The sequence below is a fragment of the Malaclemys terrapin genome, chromosome 3 (assembly GCF_027887155.1).
Source record: "Malaclemys terrapin pileata isolate rMalTer1 chromosome 3, rMalTer1.hap1, whole genome shotgun sequence".
Classification (NCBI taxonomy): Eukaryota; Metazoa; Chordata; order Testudines; family Emydidae; genus Malaclemys; species Malaclemys terrapin.
This window is the reverse complement of record NC_071507.1, coordinates 154,259,975-154,287,109: the sequence shown is the minus strand read 5'-3', so window position 1 is coordinate 154,287,109 and position 27,135 is coordinate 154,259,975. Positions and strand designations below refer to the sequence as shown.

Here is a 27,135-nt window from a genome sequence, read left to right as displayed (position 1 = left end):
CATTGCCCTCCGCTGGCTTCTCTCCAATTTGTCCACATCCTTTCTGTAGTGGGGGGCCCAAAACTATATGCAATACACCAGATGTGGCCTCACCAGTGCTGAATAGAGGAAAATAATCACTTCCCTCAATCTGCTGGCACTGCTCCTACTAATGCAGCCCAATATGCAGTTAGCCTTCTTGGCAACAAGGGCACACTGTTGACTCGTATTCAGCTTCTTGCCCATTGTAATCCCCAGGTCCTTTTCTGCAGAACTGCCACTTAGCCAATCAGTCCCCAGCTATAGCAGTGCATGGGATTCTTCCAACTTAAGTGCAGGACTCTGCACTTGTCCTTGTTGAACCTCATCAGATTTCTTTTGGCCTAATCCTCCAATTTGTCAAGGTCACTCTGGACCCTAGGTATCTACCTTCCCCCCAACTTGGTGTCATCCGTGAATTTGCTGAAGGTGCAATCCATCCCATCATCCAGATTATTAATGAAGATACTGAGCAAAACAAATTATGTTATAATCATATATGATTTACATACAGGGGTTCAACTGTTAACATAGATGGAGATATTACACATAATAGCTTGTGAAAATCTCCCTGAGACACAGATGATAGTGATTAACAATGGCTTTGGATGAGAACTGTACTATATTGCAAGTGTATAAACAAAACCACGACAAACATGTATGTGGGCTCCATGTCAGAAATTGTGTGTGCAGAAGGAGGCTGTAGAATTGTCCCATTATAAAAACAGACCTATCCCCAGCTCAAGCAGAAAACTTTAGCAATGCAAACCATATTCGTAAACAAACATTTAAAAACAGTGTCACATACATTAACAAAAATAGCAGCCATGTCTTTTCTTAGTCTCTCAGCAACAGAGTAGTAGATTTAAAAAAATCTCATTTAGTATCTGGTAAAAATACTTCAAGATTTGAAGCATCAAGAATGCTCCTTTAAAAAATTTAGAATCTTGTTGGACACTTCTCCCATCAGATCACTTATCTATCTGTAGTTACTGAACAAATACAACATACATGACAGACAGGAACAGCTGTAAGAATAGGAAAGAACATTTGAGCACATGGAAGGCAAAAATTGCCCTAAATTGCTTTACTTTTTTGAATAACTTCAATGAATGAAAAACTAGTTATTATAAGCAGCAGTCCTTGGAATCTTTAACTGTACTCCTTGTTCTTTAGTAAATATTAAGAATAAAGATGTTAAATAAAAATATATTTTTATCTCTGAAAAGCTATACAGAAAATATTAGGAAACACGTTTTGTAACTTACCAGTGCAAATAATGACAGGCCAATATTTTTCCAAACTACTGCCTGGACTAAGGATGTTCCATATGAAGAAATATGATAATGATCACTTGCACTGGCATTGCTAGATTAGTTGATTTGTTATGCTCATACAAAGCACATGGAATCTTTTCAGGGGGAAAAGGCAAATACGGTGCATTTATTGAAAATACAATAGTTAGCATATGTTTTTCAGTCTCTCTCTCTCTCTCTCTCACACACACACACACACACACACACACCTGCCAGTTGATGTTTATAGTTACCAGTCTGTTGTAGCTTGAGTCAATCTAGTGGCCATTTAGATTGAGCATGATTGAGGAGCTGGGCTCTTGTTGGTCGCGATCCGATGCTTTGTAGGACTGAACCCAGAGTTCCATGCCAAAACACCCCAGCTTTGTAGTTGTAAATTCCCATTTGAGTCCATGCATTTTGCAATGTCATCCTGTCCTTAAGTGGTGTTAATCTTGGGGTTTTCTGCTGTTATCATTTGATGGTTATTGTCGGGCTTCCCATCGTTATCTCCTATTTGTTGTCTTGCCTTTGGGGGTGTCTGCCTCCCTGTGAGGTAGTCAATGCTGCTAACATGTTTAGCATTGGATACAATGAATGTTTTCTGATTGTCTCCTGGTTTTTCCAAGTCTCTCACTTTTTCTTGACCATCTGGACATTTGTGGTGGCTTTCACACCTTTATCTTTTCCTGATGCATGCATTCCTCATTCACACAAACCACCTCTTACAGAAACCTTCAAAGGTATACAGACAGCAGTATTTTATATTCAACAGAATACATTGTAAATCAAGCCTCGCTAAATCTTATAACTAAAACAATTCACATTGGGGCTTCAGGCCCTCAACATTCCTCTAATCTCCTTAACATAGACACAATGCAAGATCCTGTCTCTCACTTTCTAAACCTTAAAACAAAGAAATGTATATTTAACTAGGGTGCCTAATTTGTAATACATATAGGAAAACATAGTAGACATAACTTATCCTAAAACAAAAAGGTGACCATAATTGTTCTGGTCTGTCATTCCTTTCTGCTATTCAAAAAGGGTAGCTGTCAGGATGAAATCAAATCATACATTACTTCTCATAGTACAATTATAAAATCCTGCTCCTACAGATTTCATGCAGGATTATGGTAAAAATAGAAAAGAGTGACATCACGTAACATGCAGCCCTGCATTTCTTTTACACTGACGGTGCTCTGTACAATCTCCCAGCTTTCTCAATGCCCCCAAGCTTCCCCGCATCCCGGAGCGGCAGCTGCAGGAGCCCCCCTGAGCACCTAAGTTTTAGTCACGGGTATTTATATAGTAAAAGTCATGGACAGGTTAGGGGCTATGACTTTTTGTTTATTGCCTGTGACCTGTCCATGACTTTTACTAAAAATACCCATGACTAAATCATAGCCTTATTCATAATTAGGGTCTGCAATTTTGAGAATCCTAATTCACTGCCACAGTTAAGATATAATATTTAAAATAAAAGTTATGTCCTATTCCTCCTGTTAGGGAGGACCTGTAGAGATTTGTGCCTTATGGTTATTGGGGGCGGGGAGGACGGACGGTCAGAATTGGAATGGAGTAGTTCCACACCACATTCCTCCTACTCTTTGCAGATTTTCTCACAGGTAGGTATGGACAGTACTACCCATTTTGTTAATGCTTCAAATGTAAGGTTAAATAACCTATCATCTAATGCAACTGAACCCATAGACCCCACTGTAAAACAGCACATCCGAACAGGTTCTTTAATTTTGCTTTTTTCAATGTTTCACTGACAGCAGGCAAATTTGCCATCAACAATGAGATGAGCAGATTTGCCAACAGATCTGTAAATCTTTTCAAGTACTAGACTTGATCTTAAGGGTCTGACCAAAATGTGCCCTAACACAGTCCCAGTACATCTTCAGCCTAGTGGGTGGAGCATGGATGGAGATATAGGGTTAGAGTGGATTGGTGCTTGAACTTCAATTAAAATTTCCCAGAATTTATGGTATTTTATTTCTTGGTTTGTTCCTTTTTAAAGAATTCAACTAAAGTTGTTTTAAAGGTTAATACAGTCTCCATCTAAACAGTCTCTCAACTAAGACTTTTGTTTGGAAATGGCACAGCTGACAGATTAAAATTCAAAAGTTCTTATAAAGGCCTGGTGTGATGAAGTACTGCAGTAACAAATATGTAGCCTATTTCTGGGGTAATAAAAGAGGAGACTGTCTGCTTCTAAAATACTGTAAGAACTAGAGAGGGCAAGTTAATAAATTACTTTTGTAAACTTCAAGGTAATTAGGTAACAATTACTAATCTTACAAAGATTACCTGAACTATATTTCTAAGCACTGTTTGTTATCCAGCATTTTAGGGGACTGAGGGGTACTAGTAAGTAAAAATTTCTGGTTAACTAAGAGGAGGGAGTTTCAGTGTGGGAGAGGATCAGGGGAGGGGGTGAGGGCTCTGGGAGGGAGCTTGAGTGTGGGAGGGGGCTTGGGAACCACAGCCAATGGGAACTGCAGAGCTAGTGCTTGGGGCGGGAGCACCGCACAGAACCGCCTAGCCATGCCTCTGCCTAGGAGCAGCGGGGGCATGTCGCCACTTGCAGGGAGCTGCCTGGGGTGGGCTCAGATCTGGCACACCACGCACCCTCCCGAGCCCCAACATCCTGCCTTGAGCCCCCTACTGCACCCAAACTCCCTCCCAGAGCCTGTGCCCTGCACCCTCTCCTGCACTCCGAACCCCTCATGGGCTGTTCCTCCACTTAGGAGCAGCAGGGACATGTCGCTGCTTCCGGGGAGCCACCCAGTGCCAGGGAGGGAGCCTACCAGCCCTGCGCCAACCAGATTATAAACCGGACTTTCTATGAAGATCAGAAATGCTGATTTATAGAGCTTTCCGGGTGGTAAAATGCTGGATAACACAGCTTTTACTGTACTGTTATAGTTCATGCATTTTATCTCTTGCACTATTTTTAGGAATTGGCAAGTCTGCACTTTTAAAGAAATAATGGTAATAACCCATGGAAAGTCAATATTTAAAGGATACTTGATAGCACAAATGCATTTTTGGTTTACAAAGAAGAACTCAAGAAGAAGGTATAGTTAAGATATTGTAAGTTTATTTTACAAAATAGTATACAAAGAAAACATCTAGTTTAGTAGAATTACACTTTTTAATGTTTACAGTGTTACAATTATGTTTGTATTTCATTTTTAATGACTTGTTTAAAATGACAATGATTATACTGACTATATTTCAGATAGGGAAAATAGTCTTAATCCAGAGAATCTGTATTAATATATTCTGAAAAAATAGAAGTACCATAATTAACCTCATGTTTTAATTAATCCATGTGGTTAATACTACTCAGTAAAGAGTTTAATCACATAACAGTTTTAGATCTTATAACATTTTGAAGAAACACTGCCAAGATGCTGTATAGTATGGTTAATATGGAATAATATGTTTAACTTCTCACATATCAGAGTAACAGAGCAAAGGCTATACCCAGGTTGCCACAAAATTCAGTGATTTAGAAAATGGAAATTAGTCGTGGCTAAGCTTCAGAAACAGTGGAAGTTTACACAACTTGTTTATTCCTAGCATATTGGGAATGAACTCTGGAGCTCACTGTATGTATTTTTAGTACATTTAAAGATATTCCTGTAAAGCTAAACACTATCTCATGGACTATCACTTTATATGCATATCACAGTAATGGCAGTGAAATTATTATTGCAAAAATTAATTATACATAAATTGCCACACTTCTGGAAAGTGAAGGAACTTTAGCTGAGTCTTTCAAGCAATGTTTGTTTACCAGCTGTTTCAGTATGATTTTTAAACGTAATTCCCTATAAATTCAATCTTGCTGTAAAAAAATCATACAAGTCAGACATGAAAGAAATTTAAGAAACCAAAAACTAATAACAGAGGGCAACATTAACTGAAATATTATCAACTGTAATTACAATATCAAATTGTACATTAGAAAACATGTCACATAAGCATTCCATCATAAAAACAGTACATTTTATATATATTATTCCAACCCAATTTCAATAATAGTTCTGCTATGATACAGTGATGTATTCTTCTGGAAACAAAAAATATTCAGTTTTCCACCCCTTTTAAATTAATATTGCCACTTTCTCTCTCAATTTATTTTTACCACAAGCGAGAGAATTTGCTTAACATTTGGATTAAAATTCCACATAAACACAACTTTCAGACAATTTTAAATTACAATTTTTTGTTAACCTTTAGGACAAAAGGCTGTCAACCATAATAGACACATGGTTCATCATCACTTATGTCTGAATCATCTTCATCCACTTCTCCTTCAATGACTGATTTCTTCCCTTTGCAACATGACACAATTAATCCGATTAAAAAGACCTGTGAATTTAAATGAGTGTAATATGTATTACTCGATCTCACTTAAGAATATGAAAGCGATGTATTTAAAGTTAAATGTCACATTCGTGATGCAAATACCTGAGAGTTACAATTTATGTTAAAGCATTCAACTTGATTTGTAATTATCTCTACGTCAGATTACTTACTGCAATGAATGCCCAGTTCCCAAAGTAATAGGCAGCACTAAAGAACCAAAACTTATGAAGGAAAAGGTAGGTCCGAGTAATAGTGCACTGATCTAAAATAAAGCAGACAAAATGGTTATTCCAATGTGTGTATTTCATGGTATAGTAAAATCTTCTGGAATTACAGCTAACAGTAAACTGATTAATATTAAAAATATAGCAAAAATCTACTACTCTGCTCAAAATAGACAGTCTTCTCTTAAAGATACAATGATATACAAGCTAATTATAGTTATGGAATAATTTATTCTGAGGAAACAATAATTACAAAGAAAATAATGCAGTTTCACAGAGAATTACATACACTTGTCTGAAAAAAAAAATCTATTGGTTGAAACTATACATGTTTGCAGGCTCAACCCAAAGTTGATTTTAAAAATTCCAGTTATCTATTTGAATTCTGCTACAGCAAAGACATATATGAGAGGTTATATGACCGCAACAAAGCAGAGGTCTGATTCGGACTAGAAATCTGCCACCAGGATTGATTAAATCCCCACCATCCCTCCAAAACAATACGGTAGGTTTTAAGAATGCTCGGGAAGCAGAACTGGAGGAAGAAACAAAAGGTAAAAGTCATGGATTTTTTACAGATTCAACAGACTATCTTGATATAGAATTAGCCCATTACAGCCTGTCCAGACCCTAGGGGGAGAGCAAGTAGGCCTGTGTGGGAAATCCTTAACCCACAACACACTACATTCTGAAAGAAACACAGAAAGACATACGTCTGCTTACTGAACAAGTTATTTCCACGTATATAACTGTAGGCAATACTGAGGCACTCCCTTCACACGTGTGTTGCATGAACTTCTTGCATCCTGTCTTAACTGCAGCCTCACTCCTGCAAACCTTTACGTATATGCTTAGCTTTACTTACACTAATAAGCCCACTGAAGCCAATGGGACTACTCACATGCACAATATATGTGTTTGTAGGATTGGGGCCTCAGACTGATAGCTCTTTAGGGTGCAACTGTACTATTACTAATAAATGGTAACTAAAAAAAGCAATTTTCATATGGAAAGATTCTCTCTATTACAATTTTTTTGGAGGAAAACAAGATTTTTGGCTTTAAGTGAAGGTATAATTTAATAAAATTATGAATTTTCACTACAAGTTGTGTCATGAACGTATGTCTCTAAATTAGAGAGCACTGGCTTCTAGATCTGGCCGAAAAACAAACAAGATTCTCTTGCTGTCTAGCTGTTGGGTAGGGAAGATGCAACTACATTCTCTGTATATTTGCTCAAATTCCCATACATTTTAAAACAGAAAAAAAATTCGGTGACTTTAAGCTGTGCACATTCTTCTGGAATCTTAGCATATTAGGGGTGCACTGCTCATCAAAATAGTAGAACAACTATTAACCAGTGTAAAACAGGTTCTTCCTTAAGGAAAGCTGTTAATTCTTACAAGATACTTATTAAAGACTTGCCATTTCTGAAAAACAAAACAGTTGGGATTGTAGTCATTTATTTATATGGATGTGAAAATGTGACCACCTCCAGTGTTTATTTAAGTTGTGTACAGCAGATGCAGAACTAGCGATGAGTCAAAAGTAATAGACATTACCCCATTTTTCTGGTTTTATAATGCGTTAAATTATTAATAGGATTGCCCACAAGGGACTACATAATAGACCTATCATCTTCTACTGATCCCAAAATGCTGCAGAAGGTTTATTCAAATGCTATTTATTTCCATTAAGTCACCAAAATATTCACTTTTCCTATATAAGAACTTGTGTTCTTGCATATCAAATTATATATATTTCCTAGAGATGAGGAAATTCAGCATGTCCATTCCCTGGGAACAAAGTTTTCCACATCACAGTAATTCCAAAAGTTTCAATTCAGAAATATCCAAGTGTTTCGTTTCAACATTTTGATGGAAATGAAACAGACACAGAAAACATGAGACACAGACACTATAGCATGGTTAAATGCAGAGGCTACAACTTTATTTAAAACTTAACTAACTGGCATAATCATCCCAGAACACTCAGCAGGCTTATTCCAGTGTGGTTCTCCCAATGGTCACCAATGACCCCAGTCTACTATAAATCTGAGGGCAAGTGTGAAGCGTGAAGGCCATGCCAACTGGTTAATAGTTCTACTATTTTGATGAGCAGTGCATCCCTGATATGTTAAGATTCCAGAAGAATGTGAGAACCAGTCACCCAGCCCTAGCACCACCTCCACTGTCCAATGGCAGCAGCATTGGGCAGAACATGCCCTGGAGGCCCAGGTGCACGTGATCTCCAATAACCTGCAACATGAAGAAGGCATGGGGTGGGGAAGGGAGAAGAGATGCAGCTGCCCCACACACTAAAGGAAAGAGGAGAGAGGAAAAAAAAAAGGAGGGGGCATATAGAATACTGCTTCAGCTGCTCCCAGTGGAGATCCCTCTCTCTCCTGGCCCCAGAAAATGTCTCTCCAGAGTTGCAGATCCCATCAAAGACACACCCTGGCCAGTGGGATGAGCAGTTCATATGTTAACAGCAGTTTGGAACCCATATAATGTATTTCAGTCCACCCTTCATCCCCATAAATTATACAAAAGAATAAATTCAGCTTGATTTTGTGTATTTTATTTTGAAAACTGAAGTAATGTGAAATCACATGTAAGAGCAGAATATTAAAGTGAGTTGCTATGGAAGTGAGAACAAAAAGATCAATAATACACAGGGAATGACTATTTTAAGGTAAAGGAGATTGGAATGAACAGAAGGAAGACAAAAATGTGAAAAATGAAACAAATGAATTAACCGGTTTCAGAGTAGCAGCCGTGTTAGTCTGTATCCGCAAAAAGAACAGGAGTACTTGTGGGCTGTAGCCCACGAAAGCTTATGCTCAAATAAATTTGTTAGTCTCTAAGGTGCCACAAGTACGCCTGTTCTTTAAATGAATTAACTGTGATTCAGCAGGTGGCGCTTTTCCTTCTGATAGTGAACCTAGGAGTTAAGGGCTGTTGAGGTGTTTGTCTTTTGCAAGATTCGTAACAGAGATCCTGGCCAATTGTGGGTGTAAAAGATCTTGTAACATTTCCCATGGAGTGTTATACCCACGGAGTATGGACAAATACAACCTCTCTGGAGATTCTCCTCACGCTACTGTGAGTTAATCAACTAAACCAAAGATTGTAGGACTGCTCCCCTGAATTGGTAAAGTCAAGAAATTAATATTGTGTAAGTGTATGAACCCGATTCCAGGGAGAAGACTTGTATATCATACCAGATAGAATCCTGGCATATCCTGAAGAAGCTTTGGACCCGGTACAATACATCCTAAGATTTTCAAGTGCTGAGAAAGCGTCATGACAAATTTGTAAAAAAAAGTTTACTGTTTCCCTCCTGCATGTTTATCCATCTGCTACAAATCTCAGATTTAAAAAAGTTGTAGTCTTACCTAAATAATAACTCAAAACTCTTAACATCTTGCTAAAAAAAGTACCTGGTGCTCCGAGGCAACAAATCTTGCTTAAATTAACATACATATAAACCAATGGACTGGGATTATACGGAATTCAGAGATCACAGTACTTAGAATTTTGTAATGGAATGTGGGAGTAAAGCTAACTTGCTCTTGTGGAACACTGGGTAAGGAATATTGGCCTTAGGGTTGCAAGTCACTGATTTTCTGGGCCAATGTTATTGCTGTGAGAAATGCAACCTTCAGAAAAAAATTACACAGTGAATATTTTCCCAGAGTTTCAAATGGAAGTTTAATAAATTTAGCAAGAACTAGATTTAAACCACAAGAAGGCACTGAAGGTGGGAAACAGTGAAGTAAGCATTTCAGGAATCTTTGGATGACCAAGTACAAAAGATTCTTGAATGGGAATCTGGCATATGTGATTGCATCTTTGTCTGTGCTCAGTACATTTTTATTTTTCAAAGAATAGGTCAGGATAACGTATGAATATGAATACTGAAGTAACTCGCCTCTGTATGGACTAGAAAGGTAATCTCTCCATTTCCACTGGATAAATTTGTTTGGATGCTGAGAAGGGAACTCTGCTGCCAAACCTAGGGGACTGAATGCAATAACTGAAGAGATCTGTTTGAAACTATTAATAGTGCCCAAGTTTTGGTCTTATTTTCTATTCCTGATGACTTTTGAAATTGGGGCTATTGGAGAGAATACCCAGGTTATAGTCTAGGGAAGTTGCATTGGTCAGGGAACCAAAGCCACTTCCTCCCCAGACCACAATTTTAACATGTCATTTTCATTTGTTGTGAAGAGATACCTCTATATAAGTTTTTATGTCTGCTGAAATAATACATGAAAGTGAATTACCAAGCCCTTTTAAATCATCCATGTTGGAAGTTAATTTCTGCTTACACTGCCTGCCAGAACATCGCCCTTTCCGGAAAACACATGGCTACAGCAATTACTGCTTTCCAAATAGTTCCAGCTTCATTTCAAGGATGAACTCAACCAAGAGTGGGAATTTGTAGAGGCTATTCAAGGGACAGCTAATGAAATGCAATGGTCATGTTTACTTCCATTATAATCTAAACAATACAAAAAGCACTATGAAGCAAAGCTATGGACCAGCTAAGATCAGAGTCAGCAGTCTATTGTACTGACAGGTCAGTAGTTTATCTGTTTTGAGGAACAGAGGAGTCTATAAAATTTACTGCACCCATGGATTTGCCTATGGATGAAGTATAAAGAATTAGAAGGAAAAAACAGGAACATTCTTTGGTGAAAGCAAACATTTACAGCATGCTGGAGGAGTATTTACAAAGCCATGTTGTCTGGTCAGTCTGCTTTAAAAGGAACAGGATTATTTTAGAGGTATATTTACCTTATAGGAAAGTCAAAACATTTGTTGATGAAAGCTAACAAATGATAGCACCCTCATGCCCTCTTCATATGGAAAGGATGCTTAAAACAGCAGCAATTACCTTCATACACAAAGATTTACAGTAAATTCTAAATCTAATCATTGAAACAATAAGATAGGAAGAGAGAATAAAACTGGTGCAGATGAAGAAGCATTGTGACCATACTTAACATATTAGAGAAAAGAACAGGTCTTTAGAGCAGCAGCTTTAAACAGCCACAAAGAAAAAAACAAAAAAACAAAAAACAAAAACAAAAGAAGGATGTGCAGTGCACAAAAAGGCAAAGACTCTCATATTAATCTCCACTGAGAAATATTGCGGGATTGTAGAAAAGACATGACTTATCTCTATGAACTCATTTTAAAACATTACTAAAATGTATGGACTCCCTTATTTTCTTTTCTGGTATACTGGACATCCTCTCTAAATACTTATGTAAGAAATTAACTTCTTCTGTCAGAATTGTTATATTTAGTAAAAAGTCAGTAGCTAAAATGACAGTATCTAGTTCAAACCAGAAAATAAGCACACTAAAGCAATCCATTAAGCCTGTGAAGTGCTACTATTCCTCTGTGATGTCGGCAGGGCGCTCTTTGGAAAGATTGTCTGTAGCTCTCTTACACCCTCACTGATACAGGATTCTATGAAGACAGTACACTGGAGACTCATTCCTCTCATTTTTGCAAAGGACTCTATGGCCCCTCTCTGCATGACACAGATTCTTGAACAAGAGGCTCTGCAGCCCTGTTCCCTAGTAATAGATGGTGATAACAGAAGTGGGGCCCAGTGGGTGAGTCTAGCCACCTTGCCAAGCTTCCTTTAATACATTTTCTTTTTACTGCTAAAAACACACTAGAAGCTGCAATGCTCACTATATCTGGCTTTGGAGTTTTTGAGGTACACTGTGGGGTATGACAAACAGGTAAATCCTGGAGAAAATTAAAGGGCATAGCAGTGAGCCCAAGTTGAGACACAGGCCTGGTCTACACTACGACTTTAATTCGGATTTATCAGCTTTAATTCGAATTAACCCTGTAACCGTCCACACAACGACGCCATTTAATTCGATGTAAAGGGTCCTTTAAATCGATTTCTGTACTCCACCCCAACGAGCGGAGTAGCGCCAAAATCGATTTTAGCAATTCGAATTAGGATTAGTGTGGCCGCAATTCGATGGTATTGGCCTCCGGGAGCTATCCCACAGTGCATCATTGTGACCGCTCTGGACAGCAATCCGAACTCGGATGCACTGGCCAGGTAGACAGGAAAAGCCCCGCGAACATTTGAACTTCATTTCCTGTTTGCCCAGCGTGGAGAGCACAGGTGACCACAGATACCTCATCAGCACAGGTAACCATGCAGGCTGATAATCGAAAAAGAGCACCAGCATGGACCGTGAGGGAGGTACTGGATCTGATCGCTGTATGGGGAGAGGATTCAGTGCTTGCAGAACTTCGTTCTAAAAGACGAAATGCAAAAACTTTTGAAAAAATTTCCAAGGGCATGATGGAGAGAGGCCACAATAGGGACTCTGAGCAGTGCCGCGTGAAGGTCAAGGAGCTCAGACAAGCCTATCAAAAAACAAAGGAGGCAAACGGTCGCTCCGGGTCAGAGCCGCGGACATGCCGCTACTACGCCGAGCTGCATGCAATTCTAGGGGGGACTGCCACCACTACCCCACCTTTGTTCGTGGATTCTGGGTCGGGGATAGTCTCGACGCCTGAGGATTCTGCCGATGGGGTAGAGGAGGAGGAGGAGGAGGAGGATGAGCTTGCAGAGAGCACACAGCACTCCATTCTCCCCAACAGCCAGGATCTTTTTATCACCCTGACTGAAGTACCCTCCCAAGCCTCCCAAGCCAGTACCCAAGACTCTGACCCCATGGAAGGGACCTCAGGTGAGTTTACCTTTTAAAATATAAAACTTGTTTTAAAAGCAAACGGTTTTTAATGATTACTTTGCCTGACTTTGCATTCGCGGTCAGTTCAGCTACTGGAAAAGTCTGTAGCTACTGGAAAAGTCTGTTAACGTGTCTGGGGATGGAGCGGAAATCCTCCAGGGACATCTCCATGAAGCTCTCCTGGAGGTACTTCCCTCCTCCATGGTAGGACACTTGACCACGCCATGCTTGCAGCAAGTAATCTGGTATCATTGCCTGACAAAGCCTGGCAGCGTATGGTCCCGGTGTTTGCTGGCATTCAAGCAACATCCGTTCTTTATCTTGTTGTGTAATCCTCAGGAGAGTGATATCACTCCTGGTAACCTGGTTGAAATACGGGAACTTAATTAAGGGGACAGAGGTGGCCGTTCCTACTGGGCTGTTTGCCTGTGGCGGAAAATAAATCCTTCCCTGCAGTTAGCCAAGCGCAGATGGGAAATTGGCCCTGAGTTTTTCGCGTTTGGCTAGCAGGGATCTTCCCTGTTACCAGCCACGCGGTGGGGGGAGGGGTACCGTGATCATCCCAGAGAATTCATGGCGGGAGGGGGGCGGCGGCGGGGGGGGTGGTTAGTTTGGTGCCTGCAGGGATCTTCCCTGATACCAGCCACGCGGTGGGGGGAGGGGTACCGTGATCATCCCAGAGAATTCATGGCGAGAGGGGGGGTGGTTAGTTTGTTTTCTGCTGCTGCTGCTGAATGTTAACAGAAAAACCGCAGCTTGGTATGTGGGAAAGGAGGGTGCAGAAGCTGTAAAACAATGGCTTACCATGGCCGCATGCAAGCCGAATTCTGTTGCCCAGACCTGTGATCTCTAGCAGCAAAGCCACAAGCACTCAGCATTAAGAGGCAAAATGCGACCTTGCACAGAAATCACATGTGCTATGTAATGTGAACAGTGTTGGTCACCGTGAAAGAGTATAAGCATTGTTCTGCAAAATGTAGCTTTTAAAACAATTCTCTCTTTTTTCCCCTCCCTACAGCAGCTGCAAATTCCTCAAGCCTCCCTCCTCCATCCCGAAGGTTATCACAGATAAGGCGTCGTAAGAAGAAGACGCGGGAGGACATGTTTTCTGAAATTATGCAATCCAGCAGGAGTGACAGAGCTCATCTGAATGAGTGGAAGGAAACAGTTTCAAAGTATAGGAAAGAAGTCAGTGAACGTGAGGAGAGGAGGGACCAACGTGAGGAGAGGAGGGACGATCGAGATGAGAGATGGCGGCAGGAAGACCAGAGGATGAAGGATGCAATGCTGGGGCTGCTCCGGCGTCTGGTGGAGGTTCAGGAACGGCTGCTGGAAAACAGACTGCTGCTTCAGCCCCTGTTCCACCCTCCCCCCTCCCCATGTTCCGTATCCTCCTCACCCAGACGTGTAAGAACGCGGGGGGGGAGGCTCCGTACACCTTCCCATTCCACCCCAGTAGACAGCCCAAGCAAAAGGCTGTCATTTTTTTAACCTTTTCTTTGTGGCTTTTTCCTTCCCAGCAATCCTCCTCCCAAATACCACCCGGGTTCCCTCCCTCTTTTTCTAATCTATTAATAAAGAATAAATGATTTTTAAATGATAGTGACTTTATTTGGTTTGAAAGAAAGCTGGGGGAAGGGGCAGGGTGGGTTCCTTACAGAAAATCAGTCAGTAAAGGGGGAGGGTTTTCATGAAGGAGAAACAAACAGATATTTCACACGGTAGCCTGGCCAGCCATGAAACTGGTTTTCAAAGCTTCTCTGATGCACAGCGCTTCATGGTGTGATCTTCTAATCGCCCTGGTGTCTGGCTGCGCGTAATCAGCAGCCAGGCGATTTGCCTCAGCCTCCCACCCCGCCATAAAGGTCTCCCCCTTACTTTCACAGAGATTGTGGAGCACACAGCAAGCAGAAATAACAATGGGGAGATTTCTTTGGCTGAGGTCAGAGCGAGTCAATAATGAACGCCAGCGACCTTTTAAACGGCCAAATGCACATTCTACCACCATTCTGCACTTGCTTAGCCTGTAGTTAAACAGCTCCTGACTCCTGTCCAGGCTGCCTGTGTATGGCTTCATAAGCCATGGCATTAAGGGGTAGGCTGGGTCCCCAAGAATAACTATGGGCATTTCAACATCCCCAACGGTTATTTTCTGGTCCGGAAAGTAAGTCCCTTGCTGCAGCCCTTTAAACAGAGTAGTGTTCCTGAAGACGCGAGCGTCATGAACCCTTCCCGCCCAGCCCGCGTTGATGTTGGTGAAACGTCCCTTGTGATCCACAAGTGCTTGCAGCACCATTGAAAAGTACCCCTTGCGGTTTATGTACTCGGTGGCTTGGTGCTCCGGTGCCAAGATAGGGATATGGGTTCCGTCTATTGCCCCACCACAGTTAGGGAATCCCATTGCAGCAAAACCATCCACTATAGCCTGCACATTTCCCAGAGTCACTAACTTTCGTAGCAGCACCTGAGTGATTGCTTTGGCTACTTGCATCACAGCAGCCCCCACCGTAGATTTGCCCACTCCAAATTGATTCCCGACTGACCGGTAGCTGTCTGGCGTTGCAAGCTTCCACAGGGCTATCGCCACGCGCTTCTCAACTGTGAGGGCTGCTCTCATCTTGGTATTCTGGCGTTTCAGGGCAGGAGACAGCAAGTCACAAAGTTCCATGAAAGTGCCCTTACGCATGCGAAAGTTCCGCAGCCACTGGGAATCGTCCCAGACCTGCAACACTATGCGGTCCCACCAGTCTGTGCTTGTTTCCCTTGCCCAGAATCGGCGTTCCATGGATAGAATCTGCCCCATTAACAACATGATCTCCAAAGCACCGGGGCCTGTGGTTTCACTGAATTCTGTGTCCGTGTCCGTGTCCATGTCCTCATCATGCTTGTCGCTGCGCTGCCGCCGCCGCTGCCTCCTCGCCTCGTTTTTCTGGTCCTGGCTGAGCATAAACTCCACGAGAACGCGCGAGGTGTTTGCAATATTCATGAGTGCTGTCTTGACCTCAGCGGGCTCCATGCTTGCCGTGGTATGGAGTCTGCAGTGTTCACCCACCCAGGAAAAAAGGCGCGAAAATGGTTGTCTGCCGTCCGTTGCTTTCATGCAGGGAGGGAGGGAGGGAGGGAGGAAGTGAGGCTGTACCCAGAACCACCTGCGACGATGTTTTTTGTCCCATCAGGCACTGGGATCTTAACCCACAATCCCAATGGGCGCAGGAGACTGCGGGAACTATGGGATAGCTATGGAATTGCTACCCACAGTGCAACGGTGCAGAAATCGACACTAGCCCCGGTACTTGGACGCACACCACCGAATTACTGTGCTAGTGTGGCCGCACTCATTTCGACTTTATACAACCTGTTTCTCAAATCCGAATTATCTAAATTCGGATTAATCCCGTAGTGTAGACATACCCACAGACAAGCCTCACAACCAAATGAAGATGGTTAAGGAGCGATGAGAATGTAATGGAAGCAAATTCAGAAAGTCAGAAAAGGTTTGAGATTTGGTTTGTGTAAGAAAAACAAGAGTTTTTATGAGTTCTTATTTTATCTGAACCTATTCATCCATTCCTAATAAAAATGTGAAGTTACGATGCTGACAGACCAGGTGCCAGCTCCTGCCAAGGGCCTTAGGTCTCAGTTTAACTCTGACAAATACATAGCTGGAACCAGTTTGGCTCATCTGTGTGTTAGTATTGTTAAAATAAGTATTAGCATTATAAGAATGTGTTTAGACTTTATGAAATGCTTGTAAATTGTTGCATGCATTAATCTCCCTTACATCATATGGTATACAGATATTGTGATACTTAAGTGTTTGCTCTGTAACTGTAAATCACCTGACAGGAGAGAAGCATTAACGAGTAAGAAATACTAGTTTCCAACAGGAGCTATCTCCTGCCCAACAAAAGAAGACCCGTCAACACCAGATGAACTATTACAAAACATTGAAGGGCAAAATACTTTCATTGCTCCCCACCTCTATTAAGAGGGGATGTGCAAGTGAATTCCTCTCAACAGCTGAATTTGCAACCTGAAGCAGAAGGGGGGAAGGAATAAAAAGCCCTAACGAAGAAGAACTGCGTTTTTTATGCTGCTTGGACTCTGAAGGGCAAGGGTTACTAAAGATAAGCAAAAGATCCGCAGTGCATGGCTTCGGTTAGCCCTAAAGCTTATTATAGAAGCTACTATTGGAACTCGTGTGTGTAGATAACGTTAACCTGTTTTAACCTTGTAAATAATTATCTCCTTTTCCTAATTAATAAATCTTTAGTTTATTATAGGATCAGATACAAGTGTTGTGTTTGGTGTGAAATCTAAGGTACAACTGACCTAGGGTAAGTGACTGTACCTTTGGGAATGGGAGTAACCTGTGATTTTTGGTCTAAGGGACCATCTATCACAAAAGTAAGCTTACCTGGGTGGCAAGATAGATTGGAGTACCCAAGAGGACTGTCTGTGGCTCCAGCTGTTACAGCTGTTATAGTGTCTGAGGAGTTTAAATTTGATAATTGGTTGGTGAAATTGAACTATAGAACTCACAACTAATTAAGCAGGGTCTCTGCCCTGCTCCTTAACAGTGTGCCCTGAACTTGATACTTGCACTCTTTAGCCACTGTAGGACAGCTTGACAGCAGATTAAAGAGAAAATGTAAAGTGCCACTATATTTGAAAACCCCTCTATTGTTAGTTATCAAATCCTATTCAATAAGAAAAAAATGGAGTAGGATTTACCCAATAGTGCTCTCTCCCCTCCTCTGCTTTGTATTTGAAAAGTGGAAAAATACCTAATGAATGGGGATAGCACAGTCTCCCCACCATCTGCAGCCCTCCAGCTGTTCACCTGAATTGCAGAATTGCTAAGCGACCTACAGATGGGTCTCTACGGTAATCTTGCTAAGCAAATTACAGCAAGTATTTTGGACCTGTTTGACCTACAAAAGATATTTTAAGGAAATAGGACAGAAGTTCAACTGTTCAAATTATGGCTATGTTTGTATTATGTCAAACTCAACAAGATAATGGTATAAATTTATGGATTTGGCAAGAATACTACAGGATATTTATACTCAGACTACTCCATTATATTACTAAATTTTGAATATATTAAGACATGAAAATTCCAAATGTTAAGAGATGTAGTTGAGGTTTTTTTTAAAACTCAAATTTGCAGATTTTATTCATGTATATAAGAAAGCTGTAGATACTGCCTCAATGCTGTGAAAGACTATACAAGTAGTCTATCTAAATTAGTTTGAAGTGAGGGAAAAAAATTACTGCATTAATCTGAATTAAAATAACCACTTGTTACCCAGAATGGAAACTGTCATGAGTATTATTCACAACATTTAGGCCCTCTGAAGTAAATTCAGACATGGAAAGGCACCCATGCAGAGATAGTTAAAGGAAATACTACCTCTTAAAGAAAAGAGTATACTGCTTTATCAGCATTATCTAGTTAAACCAATGAAGGTTCAGGGTACAAGATGAGACAGATGCTTTACAGAAAAAGGATGATTGAAGCCCTAGAAAAGGATAGCTACAGTTTCTAATAGTAACAATTACCAGAAAAGCCAAATGTATTTTATTCCCAGTCCACTGATGGAAATTTTTCATTCTGGCATGGCAGCAGTCTTTGGGTTCAATTTACCAATGTTCTTACCCAAGGTTTTCTTCAGAGAAGTGAATTAGCCTGTTACTTAAGGAAGATAAATTACTAAAATGGACAAGAAACTATTTCACCCTCAAAGGAAACTACTGTAACAAGGACTCCAAGTTGAAAAGGAGGAAAATTTTCACACTTAGCAGTAATTATAACTTTTCCAGAAATACCAGGTTCTTGTGTCTTTTTCACATGACAAAGTTTCCTCTGTTGGGGTGGGGAGACAGGGAGGAGGAGAGAAATTAGCCAGCCATGGTATTAAATTTTTTTTTGTTATCCTTTCTTTTCTCTGACAGTAGCAGCTGAAGTGCTCGTCATCTAGCCACCTGTTCCCCCTGGCCATTAATTTTACAACAGCTCTTTGAAAACGGTAAAACACCACGTAAGTGCTCACTATGTTTATTATTTTTGATGTCATTGAATCAGCTACCTGAAAATGGTTATGAAAACAGCAGTTCCCACAAATCCATTTTTATAACGTGCTGTAAGTCCACAACTATGGAGAAGATGGGCCTCCAACATCACAGCAAGCAGCATTGTTAGGTTATTAGGCAGGTCTAAAACGATTACTATTGCAAGATGTTTTGGTTCCAGTATATGAATGCCACCTCCAGCATACTCAGGCCACTCTAAAAAGCTAATTACTCATAATAAAAATAGTTATTTGCAGATAAATATATAAAGTAATATTAATCCATTTAACAGTTTATGTAAAAGGTATTGTATTTTAATCATTGGTGAAATAGATAGAGAGTGCTGATTCATGCTCTGCTGTTTTTAATTATCAAACATTAAACCTGAAGTTGCCTAGCAACTAATGATGAATTTGCCAAACAATTGACTAGTTCTTAATTTTCAAAGGGCACCTAATGTCACGTCTGTGATTTAAGATGCACGAATATTGCCAGATAAATTTCATCCCCACATAGCACATGACATTTACTACTGTAATTAGCCAAAGTGTCAGACTAATTTAACCATAATGATGTCAAAACAGGACTACTTAAAAAATAATTGGAAAACTACTCAAACACCACGTTACGGTCTTGCAAAAACAAAGTCTTTTAAAAGAAGCATATGTTTCATCATGCATTGTAAAGATTCAGTTTACTCTAGAAGGATAAACATCAGCTTATTACAAAATATATTCCACCTCCCTTTATGTATCTTTTAAAATGCACAAATAATCTTCCAAAGCATAAAAGAAGAAAGGGAACGTTGTTTGTGTCTCTAGATGATGAGTAAAAAGGAAGTATGAGTTTAACACAATTTAAAACTGTAGAGGTTCAAACCTGTACTACTTTCTTAGAGAAAATTTGCACTGTAATCAATAGATACCATTATGCCAAAAAAAGAAAGATTTGTTGATTTTTTTCCCGAAAAACATACAAGCTTGGTAATGATCAGGCAATTGAACTCAAAGAAGACTGATTTAAAGTGACCCCTGGTCATTAAGGAGAACAGTATGCTCCAGAAGGAGGAAAACAAAAAAGTAAACAATTCTAGAGGAGGTGGAGTACTTATGCTGACTGGAAAACTCTGTAATGACTTCACTGCAGTGCTGCAGCATTTTAAATATAGACAAGTCCTTAGTTAATGAAACAGAAACCTTATTCTCATTTACACCAAGCCCTGTTCTACACTACAAACTTACGTTGGTATAACTACGATGCTCAGGAGTGCAATGTAGTTATAGTGACCCCTGGCGTAGACAGTGTTACGCCAACAAGAGGGTTTCTCCCATTGACATGGCTACTGCCTCTCAGGGAGGTAGAGAACCTACATCAACAGGAGAAGCTCTCCTGTTGGCATAAGTAGTGTCTTCACTACGTGCTGCAGTGCTCTAAGTGTAGACAAGCCCAATGTGAGAATTAAATGTTATTTACACCTATGTTAAAGCCCATTTACATAGTCAGGGCCTTAATGTAAGAGAATGCTCCTATGTGTCAGTGAGCTCAAAAGGCAGACACACATTTGGTGATATCTGGAACTCTGAGGACTGGTCTACACACAAGAGTTGTACTGATAGAATTCATTTATTTTCCAGTGAAATCATGTGCAAATCCATACACCTGCCTCCCACTGAAATATCCCCAAATTAATTTGGTATAGTTATTTCTCTTTGCAAGGTGGCACAAATCCCCACCAATGGAGTAAAACTGATCCAGCAGCAATATCAGACTGGGAGTGATACAGGTTTATTGATACACAAGAAGTAATGTCACTGCAGTCCGACACAGCACCACTCTCTCCAGCAGTGACCTGTCTACTAAGCTTTTTGAACTACATTGCCAGGGATCAAAGTGACTAGAAGTCTTCAACATTCAGAAGGGCTTTACAAGCACAGCAGTCACATTAACAAGCTACCAAGCCCTGAAGAGAACATTGCTTTTTCCCAATGACAAGAATATGATTCTGATTTGTGGTAAGCTTTGGGCTTCAGCCTAGTCTAGAAATTAGATAGTTTTCTTGGGCTGAGGAGCATTTGCAGGCACACACACAGGAAAACAGATATACGTACAAGAACCTAACAGAGGAGGTATGGACTCTAGGCTACTGTATACATACTAATGGGTGCCAAGACATATTAATGGGTGCCAGGAAAAAAAGGGGAAAGGAGCTGAGACGCATGTACCAGCATTAAGACCAACAATATTAAATTTGGTTCAAATACCCATGACCAAAACTTGTATTCAGAATTTCACACTATAGTCTCTATGGGCCCAACCACCAGCCCTATCATGCTAGTGGACACTTCTCATGCTACTGTGGAGGATCCCCAGAGAGAGGCGAATGAGAAAGATGAATTTTGACATGAGTGGGATGGAAACAATGAAGCAGAGTTCAGCAAGGCGCCTGACCGCATCTGACACAGACCTGCTCCTGAAACACTATCACAAATGCTGGTGCCTATAACATCTTGCAAGATGGGCACCCCATGTAAGTGTATAAATTGTGATTTCTGTCCAGTTCCTATTTACTTGAATTTAAAATAATATTAGCTCTTAATCTTCTGCAGTCTCTCTAGCTGCCACCATGTATGTTTGAACTAGATGGAAAAAGCCAAGGGTGAGGGCAGAAGGTCTTCCCTTAATCATATTCCCCTAGCGTAGGTACAAATTCCATTCACTGTTTCACTTCTCTTTCCAGTAGGAATTTGCCTGTTTTCCACTGTCTCCCAATCACCTGCCATTGCCCTAGTTTGGGTCAGGAGGTACTCACCAAATCCAATTTTAAGATGGAGCTTTTAAATTGCTCAGCCTGCCTCCTGCCAACACTGCTTCTACATAAAATGGCAGAAAAGCAGGGGGAAAACAATAAGGAAAATATTGTGAAAGGAAGATTTTTTACTATCATTACTAGAGTAGAAGACAGAGCAGGATAAGAGCACTTCCATCTCACTGCAGACAATACACCAAAACCCATCCATTATTTTTAAAGCATGCAACAAAATACATTAAATAAATATAGCAAAGCTTGTGTGAATTAGATCTGTGGACAAATACGCACGGTAGTGCTCTCAATGTGGGACTAAAAATAGCCATAGAGATGTTTGGGCTCAGGCTGGAATCTGGTGAGTGGGGAGGGACTCGGTATCCACGCTCCAGCTTGAGTCTGAATGTCTACACTGCTATTTTTAGCCACACAGCAGGAGCTCAAGTCAGTTGACCAGGGCTCTGTGGCTCACTGCCATGAATTTTTTTTTTAAATGTGCAGACATACCCAATAGCATCATAATGCAGTATCCACAGTACAGATGGTATGACAAAAAAAAAAATCAGTAAATGTCACAACTATAACAGAAGAGTACATTACATGATAGGTGCACATAAGGCATGTTTATGGCACAGTTACATGAAACATGATGGAATGCAGGTTGATACGACATAGAGGCTGTAACAATGGAATGGTACCCAAAGCAACAATTGTGGGATTTGTTTATTTTAAATGGAGTTTTCTGTTTTGATAAAACACTTGCAATCTTCTTGCAATTTGTCCCAGAACCAACCTATGGGGCAAATTCTACTTACACCAAAATCAGTGGGAGTTTTGCCACTGACTTCAGTGGGACTTGGATTTGTTCCTAAGACAAATAATGCTGTCCTTACGCAGCCCCCAATGTAAGGTCAAGTAGGAAGAATGCAGAGAGTCATGTAAGGAAAGGGCAGGAGCAAAGGGAAATAGATTAATAGATTCTAGGACTGGAAGGGACCTCGAGAGGTCATCAAGTCCAGTCCCCTGCCCGCATGGCAGGACCAAATACTGTCTAGACCATCCCTGACAGACATTTATCTAACCTACTCTTAAATATCGCCAAAGATGGAGATTTCACAACCTCCCTAGGCAATTTATTCCAGTGTTCAACCACCCTGACAGTTAGGAACTTTTTCTTAATGTCCAACCTAAACCTACCTTGCTGCAGTTTAAGCCCATTGCTTCTTGTTCTATCCTTAGAGGCTAAGGTGAACAAGTTTTCTTCCTCCTCCTTTTAGATACCTGAAAACTGCTATCATGTCCCCTCTCAGTCTTCTCTTTTCCAAACTAAACAAACCCAATTCTTTCAGCCTTCCTTCTTCATAGGTCATGTTTTCAAGACCTTTAATCATTCTTATTGCTCTTCTCTGGACCCTCTCCAATTTCTCCACATCTTTCTTGAAATGCGGTGCCCAGAACTGGACACAATACTCCAGCTGAGGCCTAACCAGTGCAGAGTAGAGCGGGTTAAAGATGTGGCTCTGCTAAAATCTCAGCAGATGCCTATTATGCATACAAAGAACTGACTAACTCCTACCTATTTTTCCCCAGATCAAGTAAAAACACTAGTCCTTGATAATGTTAAACAACTACTATCCTTACTAGCCACTACTAAAGTCTATATATTTGAAACTAGAAAGCTATGGATAATTGTTTTTTGCTGTAGTCATGCACCAAAGTAGTATGCTTGGGGAAGCATGGGGGGTTGTTTTTACAACGGGGAATGTATCAAAGTGATGGCCATAGCAAGCGTTATAGTTATGGTTGTACCAGCTTTCACAATTCTACTTCTGTTTTAGTCATACGGTTTTCTAAACTTTCACCTAACTGAAATTTTCCATTCTTGATTTGTCAGGTTCTCTCCCCTCCATTTTTAAGTTTAAACAAAACTGGTTCAATATGTGGGTAGGAACAGAATGAACAAATACATTTATCTCATTACAAGAAGTGTTTTTTTTTTAAATCCGCTTTAAAGCCAAAACTTCTCGGAGTAGAATGTTGAAGGTCAGTATAAAAATAGTTTGTACTGAAGTTAAGTACTTTTAAGTGTTCCGGAGAAAATTTGTTGTGAGCTCACCAATATATGACCCTTTAAAATTAATACTGTGCATATACAATAGATTTTGATTAGAGTTTTCATGCTAAGCTGAAGTGGGCAGTTAAGGAAAGCATGCAAATGGTTTTCGATTTCTGCTCATAAGCCTTAAAAGTTTCCTTAAATCAGTGGCTCTCAAACTTCTTTACTAGTGACCCCTTTCACACAGCAAACCTTTGAGTGCTACCCCCTCCCCTTATAAATTAATGGTTTTAAATATATTTAAAACCATTATAAATTCTGGAGGCAAAGAGGGGTTTGACAGCTTGCGATCCCCCCACCCATGTAATAACCTTGCAACCTCCTGAGGAGTCCCGACCCTCAGTTTGAGAACCCCTGCCCTAAATTCTATCTTCCCCAAACCACCACTCAATCACAAGTCTCCATAGTTGCAGATGCACTGTCAGTGAAATAGGTCCCTATTATGCAAAGCTCTGCTGAAGTAAGATCTTTGATTTGGAAGGTTTAAAAGGCCTGGAAGGCAGACTCTCAGCAGCTCTTAATACACTGCTCTACAGCCAAAATGCTTCTGAAATAAATGTAGTCAAACTTTACTAATTCTGGGTCACTGAGAATGAAAATGATGCTTAAAATTGTTGACTGGCTCTAGTTTTCAAGATATGCTATTGGGTCGGTATATACGACCTTGACTTGGGAATGGTGGTGGATAAGTGATCCTCAATCAAAGGGAAGGGATCTCAATTTAAACCAGAAATGACTAAAATACAGCTTTGACTGGGTCTATGAATAAATCTATGACTGGGTTTGGACAGTACTTGCTTTTTAGGCAAAACAATGAATGATGCAATCTGAAGCTGGTATTGCATCATACATGATATGAATTGCATCATGTAATTCCTAGAAGTCATGGATGATGCAATCATAAAGAAACTTACATCACTCTGCTGAACAAATTGCCTTATATCAGCTCTAGAAATCATATATAGTGTCGTGCTCTCTTATTTGTCAGTGTTTGATTTTGCAAAGGGACACATTTCTGTTTAGCCAAAGTGAGCAGAGATGCCTCGTACTTGTGTGAACAGTGCAGATAACTTCTGCTATGTTTGTGGTGAAGTGACTTTTGCATCACAAAAGCGCAGTATAACCACTATGGTTAAGAAAGCCTATCACCTTTATTTTGGCTGCAAAATTGGAGACCAGGACAAGAGGTGGGCCCCACACATATGCTGCAACACTTGTGCAACAAAGCTTCGCCAGTGGTTGAACAGGAAAAGGAAATCTATGCCTTTTGCAGTGCCAATGATTTGGAGAGAGCCAACAGATCATACCAGCAATCGTTACTTCTGCATGGTGCCTCCAGTTGGGAAAGGTGTGTCAAAGAAGAACAAGTGGACTGTGCATTATCCAAACATTCCATCAGCTATACGCCCAGTACCCCACAGAGAAGGACTGCCGGTTCCTGATGCATTAGAATCATTCTCACTTGAGTCAGATGAGGAAGAGGAAGAGGATGAAACTTCTGGTCCTGAACCATCAATGTCACAGGACCCACATTTTCTCCCATCCTCCTCCTCTGAACCACACCTCATAACACAAGGTGAACTGAATGACCTTGTCAGGGATTTGGAACTACCCAAGAGTAAGGCAGAGCTGTTGGGCTCCAGACTACAGCAATGGAATCTCCTGGCAGGTGATGTTAGGGTTTCCATGTTCCGTGACCGTCAAAAGGATCTTGTCCCATTCTTCTTCATGGAAGGTGATCTTGTAGCCTGCAACAACATCGATGGTGTGATGGCAGCCCTCAACATCGTTCACGATCCAGATGAGTGGAAACTGTTCATTGATTCATCGAAGACGAGTCTTAAAGCTGTTTTACTGCATAATGGCAATGTTTTGCCATCAATTCCAGTTGGTCATTCAGTCCATATGAAGGAAACCTATGATAACATGAAACAGCTTTTGAGGTGCATAAACTATGACCAACAACAGTGGCAGCTTTGTGGCAATCTGAAGGTTGTCGCTCTCTTGCTTGGTCTGCAGACTGGATACACAAAGTACTGCTGTTTTCTCTGCGAATGGGATAGTCGTGCAAGAGATTCCCACTACATCAAGAAAGATTGGCCACTCCGACAGTCATTGGAGCCTGGGAGGAAAAGTGTTCAGCATCCACCACTTGTTGAATCAAGGAAGATTTTGTTACCACTCTTACACATCAAGCTGGGTCTGATGAAGAACTTTGTCAAGGCCATTGACAAAACACAAGCAGCTTTCAAGTACCTCTGTGGAAAATTTCCAAGGTTAAGTGAAGCTAAGATAAAGGAAGGTGTCTTTGTTGGTCCTCAGATTCATGGACTTCGAGATAATGCATTTGACCATGCACTGCATGGCAAGGAAAAGACGGCATGGAAAGCCTTCCAGTTAGTGGCAATACATTTTCTCGGAAACAACATGGCAGACAACTATAGGTTGTTGGTGGAAAGCCTCCTCAAGGCAGACAAAAGCCTTGGTTGCAACATATCACTAAAGATACATTTTTTGCACTCTCATCTAGATATTTTTCCACTGAATTGTGGAGCAGTGAGCGACGAGCATGGCGAGCGATTTCACCAGGACATTGCAACAATGGAGAAACACTATCAGGGCAAATGGAGCCCATCAATGCTTGCAGACTATTGCTGGACAGTGACAAGAGATGCTCCATTTAATGAATACAAGAGACAAGCCAAGAAGCGCCGAGTAGACTCTGAATAGGACTAAACTATGTACAAAATAGTTTTTTGCCTTTTGTTTCATAATAAATTTTATTTATATAACCCTTTTGCTGATTTTTGAAGTGTTACATAAACAGGACAGGTGAAATATTATCATGTAAAGCAACCATAAACACATGAAAAGACCTAGGTTTACAATTTATGATTAAAACTACTATCTACACAATATACATAGACATAAAATGTAAAAACTTAAATATCTTAGAAACAGTAGCCAGTTGTTTTAATTGTCATATTTGAATTCAGCACATCAAAATACATAATAAATAGCACATTTTATCTCTGAAGCAGACGGCTTCTCAAAAATTGTAGACCAGTGATTTAAGAGAGACTATCCTAACAGTGGATCTTATAATGTGAATGAGACTGGGTGTTCTGGTGGTGTCTAGCCAAATAAATCCAGATTGTGTACCTGAAATGGGGGATGGTATGAAATTTCTCTTTGGAAAAAACAAGCAATTCCATTTTAAAAAGTATGTTACGAAAAACTGCCTGGTAGAACAGTCAAGTCAGAAAAGACAAAATTAAGTTTGCACAAGCCAACTTACCTTTGCTTTGTGTGAGCCCTCACTACAGTACAGTTTGATTACATTCCATTCCTCAAAAACAATATACAATTTTCTCATCAACCTTACACATGTATCAGGATGCGGTACTGAGTCAGAATGGTGATAAAGCCCAAGTTTTAGATTGCATCCGTATTCTGACATAATGGCAAGGAGAATAA

The 27,135-nt window shown here is 40.5% G+C and overlaps 1 protein-coding gene across 2 annotated transcripts in view; it reads right to left on the bottom strand.

Annotated features, from left to right (window-relative positions):
• Positions 1-4,400: 4,400 nt before the first annotated feature.
• Positions 4,401-27,135, bottom strand: part of LMBRD1 (LMBR1 domain containing 1) — a 247,485-nt gene continuing 224,750 nt past the window's right edge. For both annotated transcript variants that reach the window (XM_054022365.1, XM_054022364.1), the window contains exons 15-16: positions 5,870-5,961; positions 4,401-5,702 (exon numbers count right to left, since the gene is read on the bottom strand). In XM_054022365.1, coding sequence (XP_053878340.1) covers positions 5,583-5,702; positions 5,870-5,961 — 212 coding nt within the window. In that variant the 3' untranslated portion in view covers positions 4,401-5,582. The remainder of the gene's footprint in view (positions 5,703-5,869; positions 5,962-27,135) is intronic.